Genomic DNA, 25,750 nt, shown 5'->3' with positions numbered 1-25,750 from the left:
TTAAGGCAGGGAGGATCAAAGGAGCATGGAGCGCTGACTGTCTTCCTGCAATCCACATCATCTCATCTCCCCTTCCAACATACCTGTTAGGCTGGCATTATTATCTCCCTTTTATAGAGGAAGAAACTGAAGCTCAGGTTAAGGGCCTTGCATGTGACATTTGACATCATCAAGCATCACTGAGTTCCTTCTTAGATCACAGCAATTCTTTGCTACTGACAGCTACTCAGTAAAACCTGAGGTTCTCACAATAGCCTGCAAAGTTCTGTGCACTGCCTTTCCTCTCTGACCACCTCACATGTACCACCCCCCCACACACACACACACATATACACACACGCTCACTGCTCCAGCCACATTGGCTTCTCTGCTATTTATTCCAAAATATAACAGACACATTCCCATGTTCCCACCATAGTCTTTGCTCAAGCAGTTTCTTCTGTCAGAATATTCCTCCTCACCTCTAAGTCTGTGCTCAAACCTCCTCTCCTCAATAAGACTTCCCTAGATATTTTAAATTCTGCAAAATGCTTCCTACTCCCACCCCCACTTTTTGTAGCACTTATCTCTCAACCTCCTATATGACTTGCTTATTTATTATACCTATTTGCCCTTTCTCCCTTCACCAGAATGTAAGCTCCACAAAGGGAAAGGAATCCTTATCGTGTTCTTGGATCATCACCAACCCTTAGAACAGCCCGCGATATTTTGCCGGTTCTGAGTAAGTCTGTGTCCTGTAAAGGACCGAATGAATGAATACTGAGACCCAAGATTGCGGGCGGTAAGCCTCTGGGCTGCTGATCGCTGGAGGGTGTGAGAGGCATTCAGAGTGCTCCCAGTGGCCACCCCCGGCAAACGGCCCTCCAAGGAGGCACTAGAGGAACTACATTTCCCAGGAAGCTCTGGGTCAGGGGCGTTGCGGGTGCTGCCGGGAAGTGCATGCGTGCCAGAAGCCAGATCCGGTACCGTGAGGATGGCAGTTCAGCAAGGTGGGCTGTCGGCTATGTTGCTGAGGACACTGGGGGAGGGTCGCGTCGCGGGGAACCTTCCCGACCTGAAATGCCAGGTGGGACCCAGGCTTGCGGCTCCGCGGAAAGATGGATGGGCTCTGGGCAGAGGAGGGGGCACCTGCGATGGGGATTGAGCCATTTCAGCGCTCGAAGGAGGGTCTGGCGGGGAGGGGCCGCGCATGGGTCACTTCGAGACGGGGTGCCGTCCAATAGGTTCCTCCCGCTTCCTCCTCGTCACCTCAGCGCATCTACCTGACTCATGTCCGCGGAAAAGCCTTACTGCCCGCTTTACAGATGGGAACATCGAGGCCTGCGGAGAAGGGTCTCAACTAACGACCTACAAACCCCTTATATGACTGTCCCCCAGACAAAACCCTCAGCTCGTGTCTAGTTTCCCCAAGACAGTAGGGTCAGGCCTCAGGAGTGGGGTGGAAGCTGACCCACTCTCTATGCCCCCAGTATTCCCCCTTTCCGGTGTGGTGCAGCAGTATGCCTGGGGGAAGACAGGTTCTAACAGTGAAGTGGCTCGGCTGCTGGCCAGCAGTGACCCGCTGGCCCAGATCTCAGAGGACAAGCCATATGCAGAGGTGAGACCTGGGTTGTGTTTGACTTTACCAGCAGGTGAGACCGAGGGGTTCCTTCACTCAGAGGGCCTGGGGCAAATCATTTAGGTCAGCTGGGAGAGGGAGGCAGCAAAGAGGGAGGGAAGCCCTCTTGGCTCTTCAGATCTGGGCAGGCAATGAATCCAGATGGTAGCACCAAAAGAAGAGAGGTTTTGTCATAATTGGCTGGGATTTCTGGTATCTTCCTTCCCCCAAGAACTACCAGCACTTACTGAATTTTAATTCAGCCCTCTTTGACAATTAAAACTTTGACTTTTACATCTTAATAACCTAAAATATGTATTTTTCCTGCCCATTTAGGTGAGATAAAGCCAAAATATAAGGCCAAAGGCCTCTACTGAGATTGGAATAAATGAATGTTAACCCTTCTCAGAGGCATTTGAGAGCTTTTTAGTGACCTTGACAGTGCAGGTGTCATTCTCCTGATCGGACAGATGAGAAAATTGAGACCAAGAGATCAGAAATAACCAACCTAGGCTTCCACAGCCGGTTGGAGGCAGAGCCTGAATTGGGTCTCCTGACTCCTGGTATGCTGGGGTCTGCTGCCTTCCTGTGAGTCTTCCTGGGGTCTGTGATGGCATGAGCATTTATGCCCAGGCCTGGGAGGCCTGTCTCAGGATTCAGGTTGGTGGTGTCCGGTTTTTCCTTTTTCCCTCCCAAGTTTTATGTTTTTCCAGTTGTGGATGGGGTGCCATCCCCGGGGAGATGCCAAGATCCTTGACAATCGCATCTCACAGAAGACCCTAGGCCAGTGGATCGCTGAGAACCAGGACTGCTTGGGCTCAAAGGTCAAGGACACCTTTAATGGCAAGCTACCCTTCCTCTTCAAAGTGCTCTCAGTTGAAACTGCCCTGTCCATCCAGGCACACCCTAACAAGGTACAGGATTAGAGTGGAGTGCAGAGGTCGGGGTACAGAAGAACTCAGGTCAAGGCCCTCCCACTACTTTTACTGCTGCTTTTACCCCACCCACGTGCCACACTCCAGCCCAAAGCTAAATTCAGGCTTGACGACTCCCAATTTAGCTCTGGAAGGCCAGATGCTGGTGACACATGCTGGCAGCTAAGTCTAAGCGGACAGCTGTCCAGCCTGTGCCCAGGGAGTTTCTCCATGCTCTTTCCTGGGTTCCCCTCATCCAGCCCAGGACTACTCTATCTGCTGTTTTCCCACCTGGCTCTCTCAGAAAGTTTGCCGTCCAGGACAAGGCAGGCACCCTAACTATTGCCCCAACTCCTAGGCATTTGTGTGTCCAAATTTCTCATTTCTAGATGGGCAGAGTAAGACCCAGAGAAGACAGGGATTTAACCAAACTTGCACAGCTTGTTAGTGTCTGAGCTTGACTTGGTGTTGGGGTTTCCTGATTTGCAGTCCAGGCCCTGAGTTTCTGCATTATGCCCTGACTGGGCTCATTGCCAAAAGTATGAAGCCACTGCTTTCTGGTGACCAGGGCGGGTAGAGAGCAAGGGCTGGGTGGGACTGGTGTCCTGCTAGGTATGATGACTGCACCTTGACCATCCTCCTCTTCCCTTTGCCATCCCACAGGAGCTGGCAGAGAAATTGCACCTCCAGGCTCCACAGCACTACCCCGATGCCAACCATAAGCCAGAGATAGCCATTGCCCTCACCTCCTTCCAGGGTTTATGTGGCTTCCGGCCAGTTGAGGAAATTGTGACATTTCTGACAAGTAAGACTGGGCAAAATAGAACATGCATATTGGGCCTACGGTGCATAGGCAACCCAGGGCAGAGCTGGAATAGTGGCAGAGAACAGAGGCTAAGTGTCACAGTAATTGAGGGGCTGCTTAGCCCTATGAATTTTTTTTTTTTTTTAATTTTTTTAATGTTTACTTATTTTGAAGGAGAGAGAGCCTGAGCAGGGGGAGGGGCAGAGAGGAGACACAGAATCTGAAGCAGGCTCCAGGCTCTGAGCTGTCAGCACAGAGCCTGATGTGGGGCTCGAACCTACGAGCCGTGAGATCATGACCTGAGCCGAAGTCGGATGCTTAACCTACTGAGCCACTCAGGCGCCCCTGGCCCTATGAATTCTTAAAGCCACTGGGGTGGACCTGTGAGACCAGGCTCAGGTATGGTTGGTAGGGCTGGTTGCAAGCAGTTGGTTTTCACCTCAAAGTTTGCTTAGCATTGCCTGGCTCCTTGGTTAGGGATGGGATAGGGAGGCCTCTTCCGACTTCCCACTCGTGCGGGTTCCACCTTGCCATTCCTGATACGGGCCCTGGCATGGCCTTCCTGCAGAGGTGCCCGAGTTCCAGTTTCTTATTGGAGATAATGCAGCAACACAGCTGAAGCAGAGCCTGAGCAGTGACTCCCAGTGTGTGGCCTCTGCTCTGCAGAGCTGTTTCTCCCACCTGATGAAGAGCGAGAAGAAGGTGGTGATAGAGCAGCTCAACCTGTTGGTGAAGCGAATCTCCCAGCAAGGTGGGTGTTGTAGGCGGTGCGGTGCCCCCGGCCTGCACTGCCCCAGCATGGGCACCAGGCACTGAGGAGGACAGGGTTCTCAACCTCTCTGCTCAAAGTGCATCACCAAAATGGGCCTTAGATGACTTCGATGGTCTGTTAGTAACTGAGCGTTTCTTTCCTAGTCTTTGTTTCTCTAGACGGCTGGAGACAGAGTGGCCTGGAGGACTTTTAGGAGGTCTTCCACCTAGACATTCTGAGATTTCCCCAGCCTTACAGTTGTTCTCCATGGATGGATTTATACTTTGGGCCTAGAAAGTAGGAAGGGTACATGGGGATGCTCATCCTCCTCTTCTCCAAAGGCCTGAAGCCCAGAGCTTTCAATCAGATCTTTTTTTAATTACATATATAGATATAGATAGATAGATAGATAGATAGATAGATAGATAGATAGAGATATATTGCCTTAAATAGCTGCTCCGTGCCCAACCTTGTGCTAACTAAGGAGGGTTCAGGAAATGACTGATGGGCGTGGCTGTCACATTTGGGTCTGGAGGTTAGTACAAGCAGTATAAAACAAGGCAGAGTGGATTCCAGCTCTGAGCTTATGTGACACACATGATGAGGCCCCAGCCCCTTCTCCAGGCGACCCCAGAGCTCTTCTGGCTCTCTACACATTTCTCCTGTCACCTCTGAGCCATAGGGAGCTCTTTTACCTACTGTTTTCTTTGGATTCTTTTGCTTTTGGTGTTTCTGCTTGCATGCCTCCCCTTTATACCTATTTGCCCGTTCTCCCTTCGCCAGAATGTAAACTCTACAAAGGGAAAGGGATCCTTATCTTGTTCTTGGATCATCACCAGCCCTTAGAACAGCCCGCGATATTTTGCCGGTTCTCAGTAAATCTGTGTCCTGTGAAGGACCGAATGAATGAATACTGAGACCCAAGATTGTGGGCGGTAAGACTCTGGGCTGCTGATCACTGGAGGGTGTGAGAGGCATTCAGAGTGCTCCAAGTGGCACTCACGGCAGAATGGGATACTCTTGCTGGGAGCTCCCAGGACACCCTGTTCATATGTGAGGTGTAGCACCTATGAGTCTATATCACCACATGCATCACCTGGGTTTTCTCCAGGCCAGGAATCTGTCTCCTTGAGACTGTGTTCCCAGTGCTTAGCACAGAACAGACATTCAGCATGTCTGTGTATGAAGGCTCAGAACCACCCTCCAATCCAGAGCAGCCAGTTCCTTCACTGTGACACTGACACATTCAGCTTTTACTTACTCATGCCCTCCCCACTTCTCTGCACACTCAAGAAATCTCAGCTCACCACCCTCCCCTGCCCCAATTTCCAAGACTTCCCTCACTAATCTAGCCCAGGCTGAGGTCTCCCTCCCCTGGTCAGTCTCCAGGACACAGTTTTGGCCCTGGGCTCATTCTGCCTCTTGCTCTCTGGGGTAATCAACCATCTTGGTTTGTCTGGGACTTTTTCTGAGACATGTTATGTTCAGTGCTGTGAAACAGAAAGGCCTGGGCCAACTGGGGCAGTTGGTCACTCCACATGGAACTCTTGGGTTATCCCTTAAATAGATTGAGATTCTACAGCAGTGGTTCTCAATTAGGGGACACTGGCAACTGTCTAGAGCATTTTTTGTTTCAAAACATGGATTGGGGTGCTAGTGCTATCTTGGTTGTAGAGGCCAAGGATGCTGCTAAGCATACTGCAATGCACAGGACAGCCTCCACAACAAAGGATTATCTGGCCCCAAACCTTAGCTCTTCCAGTGTAATGCTGAGCATATAGACGGTCCGAACAAGGGAAAATGGCACCTCTGTGGGCTGGAAGATCAAGGAAGGCCAGCCCACAAAGGGTGGGGATGTGGCTAGACAGATACACCCACCAGTTTCTAGATTTCTGAGGGTAGGGACTTCCCCAGGACTTGGTGGCCGCGGTGGGGCTGTAAACACCACTGGGGGTTCCTAAATGGCCTTGGGGCACTCTGACCCTCAGTGGCTGCTGGAAACAACATGGAGGACATCAATGGGGAGCTCTTGCTGCAGCTGTATCAGCAGTATCCAGGTGATATTGGATGCTTTGCCATCTACTTCCTGAACCTGCTTACCCTGAAGCCAGGAGAGGCCATGTTTCTGGAGGCCAATGTGCCCCATGCCTACTTGAAAGGAGGTGAGTCACATTTTTTTTTTAAGATTTTTTTTTTAAATAATCTCTACACCCAATGTGGGGCTCAAACTCACAACCCTAAGGCCAAAGTTGCATGTTCCACCAACTGAGCCAGTCAGGCACCCCTAGATGAGCAACATTTTAGCAGTGAGTCTACCAAGCCTACCAAGCCTTGCTTCCTCATTTAGATAAAAGGGGGAGGGGGTGGTCAAGGAGAGACCTTTAAGGTCCCATCCAGCTCTGACCTCCCAGGGTTCCTGGGGTGGGCAGGGAAGTAACCAGTAGGGATGGAGAATGACAGCTTTGTGTTATATACTGCTTGACTCTTCACGCCCTTTGAGGTCCCAGTACTCTCACGCTGAGTCTTATGAGCACGTGTGGTTAACAATTTGAACCCAGGCTATATTGGATAAGGCTGCTGTTCTCTCCCCTACGTTATGCTACCTTTACATGTGTCTTTACCCAGAGATTTTTATGCGAAAATACATTCTCACAGAAAGGTGTCACATTTTGACTCTTGGCTATTTGTCCACTCATGGACAGGATTCTGTGGTAGAATAGTCTGGGGAGGGTTGGGGCTCCCCCAGGGGCTAACGTGACTGACAATATGCAGGTGACCTACCACCTGTATTTAGTATCTCATATCTTAGCCCATTCTCCCAGATTATACATTTCACACGTTTTACCCAACGTTAGGAGGCCCGGCCCTGGAGAGTCTAAATTCAAGGCATCCTTCATCAGGTTAGTGCATGACAACTGTCTGTCCCTAGACTGCGTGGAGTGCATGGCGTGTTCAGACAATACTGTTCGTGCTGGCCTGACACCCAAGTTCATCGATGTGCCAACTCTGTGTGAAATGCTCAACTATACCCCCAGCAAGGACAGGCTCTTTCTTCCAACACAGAGTCAAGAAGACCCCTACCTCTCTATCTATAACCCCCCTGTGCCAGACTTCACTGTCATGAAGATGGAGGTGAGTGGGGAGGGTGGGGAGGGTGGGGATGGTGGCAGCTATGATGGGTGTCTTTGTGTGGCATGAAAAAGCCTGGCAAGGGGCACCTGGGTGGCTCAGTCAGTTGAGCATTGGACTTCAGCTCAGGTGGTGATCTCATGGTTCATGCCCCACATCAGGCTTTGTGCACAGTGTGGAGCCTGCTTTGGATTCTGTCTCTCTCTGCCACCCACCCCTGCTCATGCTCTCTCTCTAAAATAAACATTAAAAAAAAGAAAAACCCTGGCAAGGTCCACAATGTGGCGTGTACCTGGGGCTGGTTTTCCTTTCTGTTAAGCTCACTTGGTGGGGGGTACGGGAGGCATAGCCACAGGACCTACCCACTCTTCTTTGTACCAGAGACCGGATGTGGGCCTCCATGCTGACAAGAGCCTGAGCATTGGGGAAGATAACTGAGCGCTCCTCTCACTGTCTTTGGGGTTGTCCTGGGCCCACTGTGAGCCGATAGGAACAGAAAGTGAAGCGCATCATCCTGCTGTTTGTTTTGCCCAGGTCCCTGGCTCCATCACTGAATACAAGGTCTTGGCAGTGGACTCGGCCAGCATCCTCCTGATAGTACAGGGAAGAGTGACAGCCAGCACTCCCACAGCCCAGACACCAATCCCCCTGCAGCGTGGTGGGGTGCTCTTCATTGGGGCCAATGAGAGCGTCTCACTGAAGCTCACTGTGCCCGATGACCTGCTGATGTTCCGAGCCTGCTGCCTGCTGTAGAGACCACAGCCTGTCTGGCTCTCCTCTGACAGTTACCCTAAATCCTAGCCAGCCTCTCAGGCCCAGCTCAAACCCTTCCCTGTTCTGGACTTGGGTGTGCGCTGGAAGAGCTGGGGTAGAGTAGCAAGCTTGAAGGTAGTACCTCCTGAGCAAGCCTAGGACAAACCATCATCTTTCTCTTGGGAGAAGGACCCCGATAAGAACTAAGAGCAGACACTCCCCTTGTATTCTCACCATACCTCAGCCAGGCTGTCCTCAAGGCAGGAGGCAGCAGCTGTTCCAGCCTATGGCATTAAGCAGGCTGCTAAAATCTAGTACTATTTCAGCATCACTCACAGCAAAAGGATAGGCCATTTCTAAGAACAGGGTTCTGGCCCTGGGACTGCCCATTTCCTCAAATGCAAAGGAGGGAAAAGAGTAGGCCTATGGACTCATTACTCATTGCCACCCTCTGACTCTGTCAAAGCAATTAAAGATCACTGTGTTGAGGCTGATGTAGAGCAGTCAACCTTTAGTGTTCCAGGATAGAGCCCTTTCTGGATGTCCAGTTTTTGCTTTAATTTCTGCTTCTAAGAGCTCCCTGTGGAGGGCAGGCTGGACTTCAGGGCCCTTTTATAGGAAGGGCAGCCGGCTTCAGCCTTAGATGCAGAGCTTGCAGGCAGGCCTTGAGTCCTACATATGGGGAAGGTGGATCTAAATACAGGTACTGTTAGTGTAAGATTCTCCTCTCCAATGTTTCAGTTGGCCTTAGGGCCAGGATCAGCATGTTAAGGCCAGCAGACTGGACCTGGCCACACTTGTCATTTACATACCATCCAGCTGCTTTCAGGCTACAGTGGCAAAATTTAGTAAATGCACCAGACTGTAGGGCCTGCAACACCAAACATACGGACCAACCCTTCCGAGTTTGTCAGCCACTTCTCTAGAGCACATTCAGTCACTGTATACACAGGGATTTGGGGTCAGGGCAATCCAGTTTGTGTTGCAAAGAGAAACCTAGCTACTTTTTCTAAACTGGCAGGAAATATATAGGGCGTCTGCTCTTCCCGTGCCTACCCTCTAGTCTGCAAGAGGTGGCACAGCTGTCTGTTCTGCCACTGAAGTACCTGACTGCAGTCCGAGATCCTGTCACCTCAGACTTAGCAGAGAGCCAGGCTGTTGGCTCCTTCCTGTGGGGTAAGGGTTCAGACTGGCACAAAAGGATCTTCTTGGGCTACTGCCCACACTAGACCTCCTATACAATGGAAATCTAGGAAACTACCTTCAAAAAAGTTCTGGCCAATCTGTTCTGGGGTGTCTTTTTTTTGGCCTCCAAGTTTTCTTCAGCTAAAACCCAAAAATGACCTGAGAAGAAAAGGTCTGTCAAAGGGAACGCAGTCTAAAGAGAAGTGCTGTGCAAAGGCCTGTTACATCCATGGTCTCCAATGACACAGGCCTGAAAATGATGCCCACTGGGAATAGTAGGAACAAGAGGTCCTAGGAGGAATGGTCACAGTTGGGGCTATTAGGCTGTTTCTTCATTTCAGAAGGCTGTGGTCTAGGGCTTTCTTTAAAATCCTATCGTAACACAGAGACGGCTTAACTACTAGCATGATTGTGTTTATTCTTAGAAACCCCCAGAGCTGTAGAAGCCTAAGCCAAAAGTTCTGTAGAGTACTCTGTAAACACCATACACATACTCCCCTCTGTGAGGTAAGTGCAAATACACCCCTCTCTCCCCAGGGCACTGTCACCTGCAGAATATCCAGCACTCTGAATTAAGGCAGTTTGGCTCTAGGCACCTTGGTGCCTTTATTGGTGACATTTTAGCCTGGGACCTCTGGCCCCAAACAGTAAACTGTTTCTACCCTGCCTTGCTACACTATTCCCAAAACTTCAAAGGTAATGCTTTCTACACAGAGTAACCAGCTCTGGAACATCCTCTCCAGGAACAGATGCAGGCAAATACATCAGTGTTGATTTATCAGCTGGTAACTACCAGCTGGAGGTCCATCTGAGGGCCCTGCTGCCTTCACCACAGCTGTTGCCAAATGCTCAGCTACCCTCTCCTAACCAATTCCCCCACAGAAATGTGGCCCCACTGGGCTTCCACAGCACTTTCTGGCCCCCACTGGGTTTCCTGCCACCACCACTGTTTTCTTTACACTGCCCTACATCGGGGCCTCTCTTCATGTGTCTCTGCAGAAACCAGAAAGGCCTGAATAGTCTTTGGTGGATGGGCAAAGGGTTCAGGATGAGGATGTTCTCACATCTTCAAATGCCTGTGGGCATTTGCACAAAGCTATCAGAATGTGAGGCACCTGTGTGACATCGCCCTGTCCCGTTCGGGAGCATCTGTGTCCCCTATCCTCCAGACCCTAACTCGAGGTGCCTCTGGCATCTGTCCCATCTCCCTCCTGCTGTGATGCTACTAGATTACACCTAACAAATAAGGACCTTCTCAGCCGTCCAATCACCTCATGTGGTAGAGCAAGAGTCCATGTCATTCCTTATACCTCTAGAGGCCACAAGACATCAAATGAAGTAACAGACCAGGTACTTTCCCATGTGGGCCCACACCCCAATCCTGACCATCATGTCCCTTGGGCTGGGAACTGTGTCCACTCTCGTTCAATCCTCACCAGGGCTCTAGGTGAGGCCAAAAAAAAAGAAAAGGAAAAAGAAAAAGCATTGAAAACTAAATTCTAGAGAGGACTGGGATAGCAAGAGATGATGAGATGCATGAGATAATGGGGGCAGGGGGCCAGTGTGTTCACTGGGGAGATTAGGCCTGTCCCAGCTGTGTTACTCTGAGGGTTGTGTGGCACCAGAGGTTTACCGTGAAGTCCAATCCTCTGTATCTGTCGTGAGGCCCATGCTGGATGAAGGGAAACCCTCTGCAATGGCATATTATCTCCTCAGGAAGGCTCTCGGAAGCTGCCATGGGTCCCTCCTCTCCATCCTGTGAGCCTCTGACTACATCACAGCCCACACAACTGTACGACTATACTACTCACCCATCGCTATTCTCAAGTTTAAAAAGCTCAATAGGAAGGCACCTGACTGCTCCCTGCAGCTCCCTCTGCTGGTAACCCAAACCTGCAGGCTTCTGGGGCAAGCTCCAGGCCCTTCACCTGACCTTTACACTCAAAAAAGTGTATTGAACTAGCTAACAACAAGGCAAAGAATGGCCACCAAGGAAAGACAAATAAATAAATATGTACATAATGGAGCAATTTTTCTCTAACTAGGGTGGGCTGACCACAGTCACTAAACCTACCCAGACAGTTTGAGCCAGTTGGAGATGCTCTGGATCCAGGAATTCTGAAAGTCTTGATCCTGCTGTGCCATCAAGCAACCTGCTGTACTCCCTGCCATAGCCAAACAGGCACAAGGGAAGAGGCCAAAGGGCCCTGCTTTATGCTTTCTTGAAAGTCAAGCACGTAACCCATCATGGAGCCAGGAAGAGGAGAGCATATGCAATTTCTTAAACTGGTCCCATATAGTTATTCTTTTTCAGACTCCCAAACTGAAAGCCATAAAGTGCTATTTTCTGCTTCCATACACCATCCAGCATAGCCTGGGCACAAAAGCTTTCTCCCTCCAAAGAGCATGACAAATACCTGTCAAGATGTTTGCAATTTTTCCTTAGCCAGCTTTGTCACTGACCACAAGAACCAGAATTCATCTGTTCCTGCCCTTATAAAGGTGGTTTCTCCAAACTCTGCTCCAATAGCAGAGGAAAACTGCAGAATTCCACCTATCACCCTATGGCCCAGATGGGGGCCTCTGGCCTGAGAAGCACCAGGTAAGGGGTAACTATAGGTCATTGACCTTCCCAGAGGGTCAGTGCCTCCAGTGATTCTGAGGCTGACAGCAGTCCCCACTACACTCTGTGACCTAAGAAGGGCCAAAAGGGCTCTGCAGGCATGGTGAGCAGGGCCCATCTTGGGGGCTTATGTCTATTGGAGGGTACAGGAGGAAGAGTCCCCAAGACAGCACCAGCAGCAGGAACATGTTGAAGAGGCCATAGGCTTGGGAGGGATGAGATCCAAGTCCTCATCATCTGGAATCTCATCCAGGTGATACCCATCCTGGAGCAGCTGCCGGCTCACTTCCTGGTTCACCTGCTAAGAGCAGGAGAGGAGAAAACTTTAAGCCAGGCAGTAAAGCAAAAATAACTGCTGCCCAAAAGGCAGACCTACATTTCCTTACCAGAACTTCCTGTTCATGCTCCACCCTTACTTAGGCCAACTCCACACATCACTGGACTATGTGAGGAAGTGCTACCTTTTTCTACCTGTGCCTCACCCAGCAGTGAGGGGCCCCAAGTGCCCTGAGCCAATACTGTACAGGCTGCAATGTCAATAACCCCCAGGGGAGCTGTTCCCACTAAAGAATCCCAAAGCATCTGACGTAAATATCAGATTCCAGATTATGTTTGAAAGTCAATGGCCTGACCACTCCCACTGGGAACCGAGACTGGTCCTTGTGAAGGCTGAAGAATATGGGACAATGATACCAGAACAATGGGGTAGAATAGAACATGAGTTACGTTGAAACGAAGTGGGGAGCAGCTTTGTCTGCACTGCTAGTTAGACATGTTGGCATTCCATGCTAGCAGAGCTCCTTCCCTGCAAAGCAGAACCTGTCAGCCTAGCTTTACCAGTTCTGCTGAGCAGAAGGAACAGGAGGCTGGGAATGGCATAGAACTTTCCCTGGCTCTTGGCTAATTTTTCTTTTCTTAGGTTTAACAATGTTAGGCACCCAGGTAATCAAGGATAAAAATTACAGACTGCCTCTATTCTCTTTGGCAGAAACTCAGGGAGTGGCCAAGGGTTTCCAGGAGAACAAGGGAAAAATACCGGTGGCATATAGTCATGTCTCCAGCACTTCACCTCTAAGGCAGAAAGCTGCACATGTGTGTCTGGGGCTGTCACTCTGGAAACATGTCCAAAAGGCCAGCCCAGTAGTATCTTAGTCTGAGTTCCCATAGATGGAACAACTGAAGGAACAGAAGTTGTTTGGCCTGGAAGAAAGTAACCTTGGTGAAGGATGGCCAAGGGAGGGACAGGAATGCTGATCTCAGATAAAAGGCAATCAAAGGAAGGGAAACCAGAATTACTGGGTGACACTGGAAGGCAGGCCTATGACCACTGAGTCCAGCGTGCAGGAGACATTTCAAGTTAATAATATTGCCTTATCTAAGAGCTACCTGAAAAAGGAACATGTGTGTATGTGTCTGTTTTAGAGGGAGGGCAGGCGGGAAAGCTTCCTGGAGATAGTGAGTACCCAGGCACAAGCAAGCAGAGGCTGGCGAACACTTAGGCAGGGTTTGTCAAGAGGATTCCTTTTCTCTCTTTTTTATTCTCCCCTACCTCCCAAAAGGATTTTTCTAAGTGGTGACCAGCACTAGAAGATTTGTGAGGTCCTTTTCAGCCCTATGATCTCCTGAATTTTCAACAGCCCTCCTCAGACACCTATACCTCTGCTGAGGGACTAAGACAGAGTAGAAGATTGGAGAACAGACCGTAAGTCTGGCACAGTGCCGTGCATACAGCAGGCACAAGACAAGCATTTGGCAGTGGTGGTGACGCTGCCTGCAGCCTGGCCCCGTGCAGAAAGGCGCTCTGGACTTGCCTCTGCAGAGGAATACCCGGAGGAGTATCTGGATTCCAGCTCCCCATCACTAGAAGAGGAAAACAGTCAGTTCAGGGGGATGCCTGCGGAGAACATGCAAGGGGGTCTGGAGGACTTGTGAAACGAAGACCACACATCAGAGAACTGAAACCCAGAATCTGTCATGAGTACCAGTGGCTCTTTCCATGGGCTCAAGCAGGGACGGGGTCACTGTCACTAACACTGAAGACATAACAGGGGAGGATGATTCCCCCACACAAGGTTGGTACTCCAAATCCAAGAACAGCACGATCGCCTGAGTGCTCTAACCAAACTATCCTGGGAAGGGACAATGCTCTGAAGACAGCCCTGGAACATGCATGAAGGTTCTGGGAAGAGATCTGCTGTTTTACCCATATCACTCCCCCAAGGGATAGTTCCAAAGACAGCACTCACCTGTCAGAGTCGAGGGACACCAGGTTTTCATCTGGACTCTGACTAAGGGCAGTGTAGCCCTTGTTAAACTTCACTGACCTGAGGGGAGATGGGGAAGAGACCAGGCATAGATGAAGCACCAACATTTCCCAGGGAAAGTCAAGAGTCTTTGCCCTTATGGAAAAAAGAACTGGCTGCAGTACGGTCTTGCCTTCTACCTGGTCACACAGCCACCACTGCCTGCTACAGCTCCTCAGAATATGCAGTTCCCCACACCACTCCCCCTACTGCTCCTGAGGAAAACCACAGCTACTCTTTCCAGAACTGGGAAAGCTCCCCCTCCTCACCAACCAACTGCAAGTCCTTGGGGAAATCTCTCTTCCCCTCTCTTGAGTTTTAGCTCTTAACTGTAAGAGGCACTAGATAAGGTCCCATCCAGCCCTCAGAGTTTACCGTTCTGTTCAAAAGAAATACAGGACTGACTGTTCCCACACTGCTATCCTCACTCCTGGAGACCCCAGCCACTGTGTTCCTGCCTAGCTTGACACTCAGAGTGAACAAGCCTAAGCACGGACAAAACTGTTATTCCAAAGCCATTTCCCTGACATCATCATATCCTTAAAGGAAAAGGAAAAGAAAAGGTCATTCCTCTTCTCATTTTAAAATAGTAAACTAAATGGGTTGGCGCCAGGTGAATCACTAGCTCGGTCTTAAAGCGTGAGAACTGTCTCCCAGCGTGAGGAGTAAGGCCTTCTCTGGAAACTGCTGGCACAGAGGAGATGGCGCCTGCTGAGACCTTTTCCCTGAAGAATCGGGGCGGTTCGGCGAGGCCCCCAGCATGCCTTTTCTCCGCAGAACGGCCTTGGCCAGGTCCCGGTGCTTCTCTGGAAGTCAAAGGGCCCGGGTCAGCGGGGTTTTCCCCACTCCGCCGTGTCTCCCAAACGCCAGGAGCCCGCTCTCTCCGAACACATTCTCGAGACGGGAGCTGGCTGCAGCTGCCCCTCCAGGGTATCCCCAGCAGGGCTCCGGAGCCCGCCCAGGGGACCAGGTAGCCCGCCCAGGCAGAACGCCCCAGCCCCAATCGGGCCGCACTCACGCAGCTTGGCCTGAATGGAAGGCGCGCGCGTCACCATGTACGGTCCCCTCTTCTCCACAACCGCCCGGGGCCGCTCCCCGAGTCGGGGGACTCCGCTGCCGCTTCGCCCGAAGGGCAGCCTCGTGGCGCCCGGTGCGCAGTCCGGGGTCCCGCCGGGCCGGGGTCCCGGGGTAGAAGCCCGCATCCCGGGCGTGCTGGGCTCCGCGCTCGCCATGGCCCGGCCACGGCCCGCCGCGACGCACAGCCCCGCCTCCTGGCTTTCGAGTCCTGGGCGGGCAGGGAGGCCGTCTCTTCCGAACAAGATGGCGGCGCGCAGGCGCAAGCCGCAGCCGCCCGAGACTTCCGGCCTTGCCTGCTGTGGGCTGGCACAATTGCACCGCACCCTGGGGACCTGGTTAGGGTCAGTTCCGGGTTTTGGGACACAATGCGGTACTTGTCGGCCACCTGAACCTGGGCATGTCGAGGCCAATTCTGTCTTCAGTGGAAGCAAAGTATTATATTTATGGAAAGCCCCGGCTGTACGCTCGCTGGGCGGGGTTCTTCACCCCCTAGCGCACCAGCACTTACCGCAGTGCCTCCTCGTGGGGTTCTCTCTGCGTCTCACCCCGTCATGGAGAGTCTGGGTTGAAGTGAAAAGAGCTGTATGAGAAAGGGAGATATTAACGCCCTTCTCCAGAAGGTCGAGAGAGAGGTTCAAGGACCTTGAGGAGGTCACACACTAAGGGCAGTGCCTGGACTGATCCATCTAACTTCAAACCCATGTTATTTCTAATACTACTTGGTACTAAACCCTCTCTAGACATCGCTTTCTGATGCGGTTTTGGAGTGGGGCGGGGAGGAAGGGGAGTGCGAGCTGAAGGCCAAAAAAGAATTCTTAAGACCGCTTTGGAGCAAAAAGGTGACTTTATTAAAGCACGAGGACAGGACTCGTGGGCAGAAAGAGCTGCACTGCAGTTCTGAGGAATGACTGATGTTATACTATGGAGTTGGGGGAGATAAAGGCAAAGGGAAGGTTTCCAGGGGCGCCTGGGTGACTTAGTTGGTTGAGCCTCCAACTCTTAATCTTGGCCCAGGTCATGATCTCACTTTGTGAGTGCAAGGCTGTTTCTGAGTTCAAGCCCCATGTGGAACTCTGAGCTGACAGCACAGAGCCTCAAAAAACAAATAGATAGACTGAAAAAAAATTTTTTTTTCAAAAAAAGGGAGGTTTTCAAAAGGATTTTCATATGCTAAAGAGAACTCAGATACTGGAGGCCTGGCTGTCTTCAAGCTAAGGTTGTTTTTCCCACTAGCAAAGCATTAATATTAAGGCAGTAGGGAGTTCAGGGAGAAATGTTACTCTGCCTGCCTCAAGTATTTGCCAATGGGCTACCGGTTAACCATTTCCTTCTTGCCTTTGTTCCCCACATCACTGTGGAGGAAAGGGTGATGTTAGGGCTCCAGGAAACTGAGACTATGGGTTTCTGGAGGTTTGGCTATTGATAAGATTGTGTTTTTCTTGTAGTTTACTAAGACATTTGTAAACAGATGGAGACTTGTGTCCTGGCTGTGATCTCTATCAGTTAACCTTTTGTTTTCCCCCTTCCTTAGTTCTTGGGCAGCCAGGAGTGCCTGAGGAATATCACTCATATCTCACCTGCGGGGAGAGGAGGTTGTTAACTTGTGCTTTGCCCTCAGCTTGCCTGTGGCTCCCTTGTCAGTTTCCACATTTTACTTTATCATTTAAAAAAAATTTTTAATGTTTTTATTTTGAGAGAGAGAGAGAGAAAGCAGGGGAGAGGCAGACAGAGAGGGAGACAGAATCCCAAGCAGGCTCCTCACCCATCAATGCAGAGTCCAATGTGGGGCTTGAACCCATGAACTGTGAGATCATGACCTGAGCCGAAATCAAGAGTCAGACACTTAACTAACTGAGCCGCCCAGGCGCCCCAGTTTCCACATTTTAAAATGGAACCAAACGTCACTACCCGTCATACAGCAACAAATAATGCAAAATAGGCTGTGGAAAGAGGGGTGAAAGTGTACTGACTCTCTGTGTAGCAGGGCACGGAGCTGTCATAGCTCTTGGCTTCTCTGGCCCCCAAGGGATGTGCTTATGCCTTGCTGGAAAGAAGCTCCAGATCCATGTAGGAATTGCCAGATCTCATGAGGCTGCCATGAGGCTAATTGATTGGCCTCCACAGGGTAGATCAACAATACACAATTTTGAATCCCCAGGGCCACCCTAACAGTTGAGAGGAACTGTGCTTTAGGACAGGAATAAAGGAATTTAGGACTGGAGTTTTTGAAAAATCTGAAGCACGGAGGAATGTTAACTATTTTGGTAGGTTCCACCCATTTTTGATGTCTAGAAACAACTTCATATGGCTCAACTTTGTATTTAATTCTCATGATGATGAAATTATGAAATTGGGTTCATGAGCAAATGACTACGAAAGAATCCTTGAGATGTTTTCAGTGCAAAAAGGTGATTTTATTATAGCATGGGGACAGGACCCATGGGCAGCAAGAGCTGCACTGGGATTATGAGGAGCAATTGATTATATACTTCCAAGTTGGAAAGGGGTTAGGAATAGCATAAGTTTCTAAGGAATTTGGAGGCAAGGTTTCCAGGACCTTGAGGGGACTAGCTTTGTTAGCAAAAGTTCATTTATTACTGTCTAATAAAACCTTAGGAGACCCTTCAGATGTATGTCAGAGGGCCATATGCTTGGAGGATGATTGCTAACATGTATCTTGGGATATAAAGTAAGTTTCCAAAGAAATTTTTATATGTTAAAGGAGACTTACAGGATCTTGGAGGTCAGATAATGTTAAGCTAAGATTGCCTTTTGCCCTTAGCAAAGTATTATTGATGGGTTTTTGGAGTGGTGGTGGGGGTTCAGAGGCAATGGCCAAGAAAGAATTCTCAAAGACATCTTTGGTGCAAAAAGGCGATTTTATTAGAGCACAGGGTAGGCAGAAAGAGCTGCACTTGGGTTGTTCAGAGTGACTGTGGAGTTGGGGAGGTAAAGTCAAGAGGAGGTTTCTATTTTTTAAAAAAAATTTTAACGTTTATTTATTTTTGAGAGAGAGAGAGAGAGAGAGAGAGAGAGAGTGCGAGTGGGGGAGGTGCAGACACAGAATCAGAAGCAGGATCCAGGCTCTGAGTTTTCGGCACAGAGCCTGACACGGGGCTTGAACTCATGAACTGTGAGATCATGATCTGAGCTGAAGTCAGATGCTTAACCGACTGAGCCATGCAGGCACCCCAAGAGGAAGTTTCTTAAAAGGATTTCCATATGCTAAAGAAGAAGCAGATTACTGGAGGCCTAGCTATTGTCAAAATTGTTTTGCCCTCTAGCAAAGCATTATCATTAAGACAGTAGGGAGTTCCTAGAGATTAGGCTATTGATAAGATTGCCCTTTTCTTGTAATATTACTAAGATATTTGTAAACAGATGGAGACTCTATCAGTTCAACCATTTGTTTCCTGTTCTTTCTCTTGTTCTTGGGCAGCCAGGAGTGCCTGAGGAATATCACACATATCCCACCTGGGTGGTGGGGGGTTGTGCTAGCTTGTGCTTGGCCCTCAGCTTGCCTTATGGTCCCTCATCATTAACATTGAGGCAGCTGAGTTCCTAGAGGAAGGTCACTCTGCCTGTCTCATGGGCTGTAAATTGTAAGAAAATTTTAATTTTCTTTTGCCTTTGTTTCCCACATCAGCTGTGCTGCCTGTTAAACTGATGGGGACTTCACTAAGGGCCAAAGAAAATGTCAGAACCCACATGACGTCACAAAATCTCCAGGGACTTGTAGCAAGAGTGGGAGTGCCCTCCTCCATACCCCTCCTGGATCTTCCATCATTAGTGCTCAGTTAACTGCTAAGTGATTGAACATGGACCTTGAGTCTTGATTATGTGTTCTACCACTTACTGGCAGGGTATTTAACTTCTTTACGTCTCAGTTTCTTTAGCAGAGAAATGGGGATAATACGAGTACGTATCTAAAAGAATTGTGAGGTTAAATTGTAAAGTGCTTGGAATGGCACCTCATAAGACTCAATTCATATTTGTTGAATATCATATCTTTCTCTTAAATTTTAGTTAGTTTAGAATCATAGAACTTTGGGGCTGGGAGGGATCTTAGAAATTATACAGTCCAAACTCATTTTATTAATGAAGAAGCTGTGATTGCCCAACTGTCCTTGCCTGGGTGTGAGCAATTCTCCTTTCCGCTTAAGATATCATGTTCACTAGGAACCTAAGAAAAAAATAAATGACTCCCCATTCCCCAAAAGAAACAACAAATAATAAAACCTAGGTTGTCAGAGGATGAGTCCTCAGGGCGAGAACTTCCACAGTGCACAGGACGCAAAGCCCCAGAGTGACTGTGCTGGCTCCCCTGCTGGGCCTGGGGATCCTTAGCTCCTGCAGTCAGCAAAGCTTCATTCATCTAATGTGGGGCAGTGCTATCCCAGGCCTTGCAGATCTAATGATGAACAGGGCAGATAAGGTACCTCCTTGTCTCTGATTCTCAGACTTACTTTATTCTTCATTGTGGTCGGTGGTGGGTAAATTCTTGGCTGTTAGGAGCAAGGAGTTCCGCCCTGGCTTTCAGGCTCTCTTGACCTCACTGTGTAGTCACTTTATCCCTGACTCCAGGTAATGGGAATCTCACCCATTCCCTAACTTTTCATGGTCCTGGGACAGATGAATCTTCATCATCTGTTGAAAATTCTGGTTCTGCTCTCCACTGGAGCTGAATTCCTTTATCTAGGCAAGTATTTGGGATTAGACATAGGAAGGGAAAGGGGACAGTTGTGAAGGTTTTTTTTTTTTTTTTTTTAATTGAGAGGTATAATTGACCTATAATACTATATTCATTTCAGGTTGTATACACTGCAAAATAATCACCACAGTTAAGTCTAGTTAATATCCATCACCATACATAGTTACAAGTAAATTTTTCTTTTTTTTTAAATTATTTATTAAAAATTTTTTTAATGTTTATTTTTGAGAGAGAAAGAGAAACACACAGAGAGAGAGAGAGAGAGGGCATGAGAGGTGGAGGGGCAGAGAGAGAAGGAGACACAGAATCCAAAGCAGGCTCCAGGCTCTGAGCTGTCAGCACGGAGTTTGATGTGGGGCTCAAACTCAGAGTGCAAGATCATGATCTGAGCCGAAGTCAGAGGCCCAACAGACTGAGCCACCCAGGTGCCCCGAAAATTTCTTTTCTTGTGATGAGGACTTTAAAGGTCTATTCTCTTAGTAACTTTCAACTATGCAATACAGTATAAACTACAGTCACCATGTAGTACATTACATCCCATGACTTAATTTTTCTTTTTTTTAAATTAATTAATTTACCTTTAATTTACATCCAAGTTAGTTAGCATACAGTGCAATAATGATTTCAGGAGTAGATTCCTTAATGCCCCTTGCCCATTTATCCCATCCCCCCTCCCACAAGTCCTCTAGCAACCCTCTGTTTTCTATATTTAAGAATCTCTTATGTTTTATCCCTCTCTCCCTGTTTTTATATTATCTTTGCTTCCCTTTCCTTATGTTCATCTGTTTTGTATCTTAAATTTCTCATTTGAGTGTGCCCATGACTTACTTTATAGCTGAAAGTTTGTACCTTTTGATCCCTTTCACTCATTTGCCACCATCCACCACCCACCACCAGCAACCACCAATCTGTTGTCTCTATCTACAAGCTTGGAGCTTGGTGTTTTGTTTTTTATTTTTGTTTAATTTAAAAAATTTATTTGAGAGAGAGAGAGCACATGCACACAAGTGGAGGAGGGGCAGAGAGATTCCCAAGCAGGTTCTGTGCTGGGTTGGATCCCACGAACAGTGAGATCATGACCTGAGCTGAAATCAAGAACTGGTTGCTTAATGAACTGAGCCACCTAGGCGTCCCATTTTTTGTTTTTATTTTTTAAGATTTTTTTTTTAATATAATCTCTATATGCAATGTGGGGCTCAAACTTAGAACCCTGAGATCAAGAGTTGCATGCTCTACTGACTGAGCCAGACAGGTGCCCCTGTTGTTTTTTTTTTTTTTTTTTAATTTTTTAATGTTTTATTTATTTATTTATTTATTTAATTTTTTTAAATGTTTATTTATTTTTGAGAGAGAGACAGAATGTGAGTGGGTTAGGGGCAGAGAGAGAGGGAGACACAGAAGCAGAAGCAGGCTTCAGGCTCTGAGCTGTCAGCACAGAGCCCGACGCGGGGCTTGAACTCACGAGCTGTGAGATCATGACCTGAGCCAAAGTCGGATGCTCAACTGACTGAGCCACCCAGGCACCCCATGTTTTATTTAGTTTTGAGACAAAGAGAGACAGAGCATGAGCAGGGGAGAGGCAGAGAGAGAGGGAGACACAGAATCCGAAGCAGGCTCCAGGCTCCGAGCTGAGCCACCCAGGCGCCCCTGCCCCTGTTTGTTTTTTATAGATTCCACATATATGTGAGATCATATGGCATTTGTCTTTCTCTGTCTGACTTATTTCACTTAGCATAATGCCTTCAGGGTCTATCCCTGTTGTTGCATATGGCAAAATTTTGTTCTTTTTCTGGCTAATAGTATTTCATTGTATATGGATTCCACATTTTATTTATCCATTCATCGATGGACATTCAGGTTGTTTACATATCTTGGCTGTTGTAAATAATGCTGCACTGAACATGGGAGGTGCACATATCTTTTCAGATTAGTGTTTCCATTGTCTTTGGATAAATACCCAAAAGTGGAATTCCTGGATCATAAAGTAATTCTATTTTTAATTTTTTGAGGAAAACTCCATACTGTTTTTCATAGTGGCTGCACCAGTTTGTATTCCCATCAGTAGTACCTGAGGGTTCCCTTTTCTCCACATCCTTGCCAACACTTGTTGTTTCTTGTCTCTTTGATAATAATCATTCTAATAGGTATGAGGTGGTATCTCATTATGGTTTTGATTTTCATTTACCTTATGAGTGACCTTGAACACTTTTTCATATGCCTATTGGCCATCTGTGTGTATTCTTTGGAAAAATGTATATTCGGGTCCTCTGCCCATTAAAAAAATATTTTTTAATGCTTTTATTTTATTTTATTTTTTGAGAGAGAGGCAGAGTGTGAGCACGGAAGGGGCAGAGAGAGAGGGAGACAGATTTGGAAGCAGGCTCCAGGCTCTGAGCTGTCAGCAAAGACCCTGATACGGGGCTTGAACTCATGAACCATGAGACCATGACTTGAGCCGAAGTTAAGAATTGGACTCTTAACCAACTGAGTGACCGAGGCTCCTTTTTTTTTCCCCCCCTTCTTTTTTTGCTATTAAATTGTAGGAGTTCTTTATATATTTTGGATATTCACCCCTTGTCAGATAAATGATTTGCAAAGGTTTTTTCCCATTCCATAGGTTGCCTTCCATTTTGTTTTCTCAACACCATTTATTGAAGAGACTGTCCTTTCCCCACTGTATATTCTTGCCTCCTTTGTTGTAAATTCATTGACCATATATGTGTGGGTTTATTTCTGGACTCTCTGTTTTGTCCTATTGATCTGTATGTTTTTATGCCAATACCATACTGTTTTGATTCTACAGCACTGAAATATAGTTTAAAATCAGGAAGCATGATGCCTCCAATTTTGTTCTTTCTCAAAGATTGCTTTACCTATTCAGGGTCTTTTGTGGTTTCATACACATTTTTGGATTCTTGTTTCCATTTCTGTGAAAAATGCCACTGGAATTTTGGTAGGGATTGCACTGAATCTATAGATTGCTTTGGGTGGTATGGAGATTTTAACAATATTAATTTTCCAATCCATGAGCATGGTATATCTTCCCCTTCCTATCTTATTCAATTTCTTTAATCAATGTCTTAGAGTTTTCAGAGGGCTTTCACCTCCTTGGTTAAATTTATTCCCAGTTATTTTGTTTTTCAAGTAATAGTAAATGGGATTGGTTTCTTAATTTCTTTCTGATAGTTCATTGTTAGTATATAGAAACAACAGATTTTTATATATTGACTTTGTATCCTGCAACTTTACCAAATTTATTAGTTCTAACCGTTTTTTGTTGGAGTTTTTAGGGTTTTCTTTATCTAACATGTCATCTGCAAATAGTTTTACTTCTTCCTTTTCAATATGGATGCCTTTTATTGTTACTCTAAGACTTCCAATACTATGTTAAATAAAAGTGGTGAGAGTGGGCATGCTTGTCTTGCTCCTAATCTTACTTTCAGCTTTTCACTTTTGAGTATGATGTTAGCTGTGGGCTTGTCGTACATGGCCTCTATTATGTTGAGGTATGTTCACTCTATACTCCCTTTGTTGAGGTTTTATCATAAATGGATCTTAAATTTTGTCAGATGCTTTTACTACATCTAGTGAGATGATCACATAGTTTTTATCCTTAATTTTGTTAATGTTGTGTACAGCACATTGATTGATTTGCAGACGTTGAACCTCTTTGCATCCCTAGAATAAATCTCACTTGATTATGGAGTATGATCCTTTTAATGTATTGTTGAATTCAGTTTGCTAATATTTTGTTGAGTATTTTTGCATCATGTTCATCAAGAGTGAATTTGTTATCCTATTTCCCTCTGAAATTCTTTTCCCATCTCACAGGTTTCAGACTCTAGCCTTTGACTTCTCCTATTATTGGTAGAGCAGATAATTGACAGATGGATACCATGAATCTACAGGTCTTTTGGGGGTCCCAGGTCACCAGCTCTACTTTCATCCCCACATTAACTCATTGGGAAGATATATTTCCCAATCCTCACATCCTTATGTGTCACTGTCATACCCACTTCACATATGTATAAGGAAAGTGAAGTGATAGTCACAGGGATTAACTGATCTGCGAAAGACCACGAAGTTGTAGAGGTGAGGACTGAATCCTTATCTGCTTCAAAAGCCTCTCCTCTTTTTGTACCAGTCAGGTAGAACTAGACTCCTTTTTTTTTAAGATTTTATTTTAGGGGCACCTGGGTGGCTCAGTTGATTGAGCATCTGACTTCAGCTCAGGTCACGATCTCACAGCTCGCGAGTTCGAGCCCTGCGTCGGGCTCTGTGCAACAGCTCAGAGCCTGGAGCCTGCTTCGGATTCTGTATCCCTCTCTCTCTGCCCCTAACCCACTTGCATTCTGTCTCTGTCTCTTTCAAAAAAAAAAAAAAAAGTTAAAAAAAATTTTTAAAAAAATATTTCATTTTTTTAAATGTTTATTTTTGAGAGCGCGAGACAGAAACAGAGAGAAAGCAAGAGCACACATGCACATGTACCTATATTCTCAAGCACAGCAAAGGAGTCAAATTTGACTTATAGACAATGTGGAGATTGACATGACAAAACAGGCATTTGATGGGAATAAGAAATTTATCAATAAATTTATCTAGTCACTTTTGCCTTTTAGTAATAGGCCTATGACTTAAAAGCTTGCTTGCTTTGAAAATAATTTCTATTATTTTAGACTAGGGGTTGGCAAATTTTTCCCATAAATGGTCAGAAAGAAAATATTTTTGACTTTGGGGACCATGTAATATCCATCCCAACTACTCAGCTCTGCCACAGTATTGCAAAAGCAGCCATAGATACTTCACAACAATGTCAATGTACTTAATGCCTCGGAACTGTACATTCCGTGGGGCACCCCGGTGGCTCAGTCGATTAAGCATCTGACTCTTGATTTTGGCTCAGGTCACGATCTCAGGATTTGTGAGATGGAGCCCTACATTGGGCTCTACATGGATACCTCAGAGCCTGCTTGGGATTCTCTCTCTGCCCCTCTTGTAAGGGCTCTTTCTCTCTCTCTCAGAATAAATAAAATGTGTGGCAGTGTTCCAATAAAATCTTGTTTATGGACAATGAATTTTGAATTTCATATACTTTTCTCATATCACAAAAATCTTATTTTTATTGACTTTCAACCATTTAAGAATGTAAAAAACACTTCTTATCTTATAGGCAGTAGAAAGACAGTTGATGGCCTGGATTTGGTCCAGGGCCATAGTTTGCCACCCTCATCTTGGAGATAAAGGTGATACAAAATGAGAGCGATTTAAAAGGCAGTGCTTATTTCTGCAAAGGTACTATTGTAGCAAACTTCAAGGGCCTTAAAAGTTAGCATTTACAATAAAGTTATCAGAATACCCATCTGTTTCTAATAGCACAAATGACTTACTTAGGCAAAAACTAAATTTTGAAATATCAACAGAACTTAAGATGCAAAGGAAACCGTAACTTCCAGTCAATTCTTTCCAGCTCCATACGAAATCTCTAGAATGTCAGAGAAGTCCTAACACTTTAACTATCACCATCTTTCCAATCACCTTCTTGGGACTTAAATCATTCTTCAGGACTCCTCCCTACTACCTCATTGCCTAGAATCACTTCTTCACCTATAATTCAGCCTCAAGGTCATTAGAAAAGTCATCTCTCAAGGTCAAACACCTAAACCATGGAATATTAGGTCCCACTAAAAAGCAGAAGACAGAGGTACATTAATCAATATAGAAAATGGTCTACAATAGTCTTGACCTAGCAAGGAGGAGATAAACAGGTTTGTATTACAGCATGCCAAAGCATATACACATGCACATCTGGAAAGATGGTCACCAAAATACCAGTCATGGTTGTAACTGGATAGGGGAATTTCAGGTGTGTTTTTTTTTTTTTTTTTAATTTTTTTTTTTTTCA

General features: G+C 46.9%; 2 protein-coding genes across 8 annotated transcripts; one reads left to right on the top strand and one right to left on the bottom strand.

Annotated features, from left to right (window-relative positions):
* The first annotated feature begins 758 nt into the window (after positions 1-758).
* On the top strand, positions 759-8,476 carry MPI (mannose phosphate isomerase). 4 transcript variants are annotated; one of them, XM_058737030.1, is made up of 8 exons: positions 759-989; positions 1,470-1,597; positions 2,311-2,511; positions 3,175-3,316; positions 3,885-4,067; positions 6,056-6,229; positions 6,997-7,199; positions 7,731-8,476. In XM_058737030.1, exons 1-8 carry the CDS (start codon positions 974-976, stop codon positions 7,947-7,949), a joined length of 1,266 nt encoding a protein of 421 aa, XP_058593013.1. In that variant the 5' UTR covers positions 759-973; the 3' UTR covers positions 7,950-8,476. The 4 variants fall into 4 exon arrangements, with proteins under 4 accessions (XP_058593013.1, XP_058593015.1, XP_058593012.1 ...); XM_058737029.1 differs by having other exon boundaries at positions 943-1,066; XM_058737032.1 differs by lacking the exons at positions 6,997-7,199; positions 7,731-8,476 and adding an exon at positions 6,923-6,987 and having other exon boundaries at positions 941-1,066.
* Positions 8,477-9,532: 1,056 nt separating this feature from the next.
* Positions 9,533-15,635, bottom strand: FAM219B (family with sequence similarity 219 member B). 4 transcript variants are annotated; one of them, XM_058737037.1, is made up of 5 exons: positions 15,079-15,371; positions 14,779-14,866; positions 14,004-14,081; positions 13,569-13,617; positions 9,533-12,055 (listed from the first exon to the last, which is right to left on the bottom strand). In XM_058737037.1, the coding sequence occupies exons 1-5, from the start codon at positions 15,290-15,292 to the stop codon at positions 11,891-11,893; spliced, it is 594 nt and encodes a 197-aa protein (XP_058593020.1). In that variant the 5' UTR covers positions 15,293-15,371; the 3' UTR covers positions 9,533-11,890. The 4 variants fall into 4 exon arrangements, with proteins under 4 accessions (XP_058593020.1, XP_058593019.1, XP_058593022.1 ...); XM_058737036.1 differs by having other exon boundaries at positions 9,533-12,058; positions 15,079-15,367; XM_058737039.1 differs by having other exon boundaries at positions 11,862-12,055; positions 13,459-13,617; positions 15,079-15,635.
* Positions 15,636-25,750: the final 10,115 nt, after the last annotated feature.

The sequence above is a fragment of the Neofelis nebulosa genome, chromosome 7, assembly GCF_028018385.1.
Source record: "Neofelis nebulosa isolate mNeoNeb1 chromosome 7, mNeoNeb1.pri, whole genome shotgun sequence".
Classification (NCBI taxonomy): domain Eukaryota; kingdom Metazoa; phylum Chordata; class Mammalia; order Carnivora; family Felidae; genus Neofelis; species Neofelis nebulosa.
Note: the sequence above shows the minus strand (reverse complement) of the source record. Positions and strands in the feature narration are given on the sequence as shown.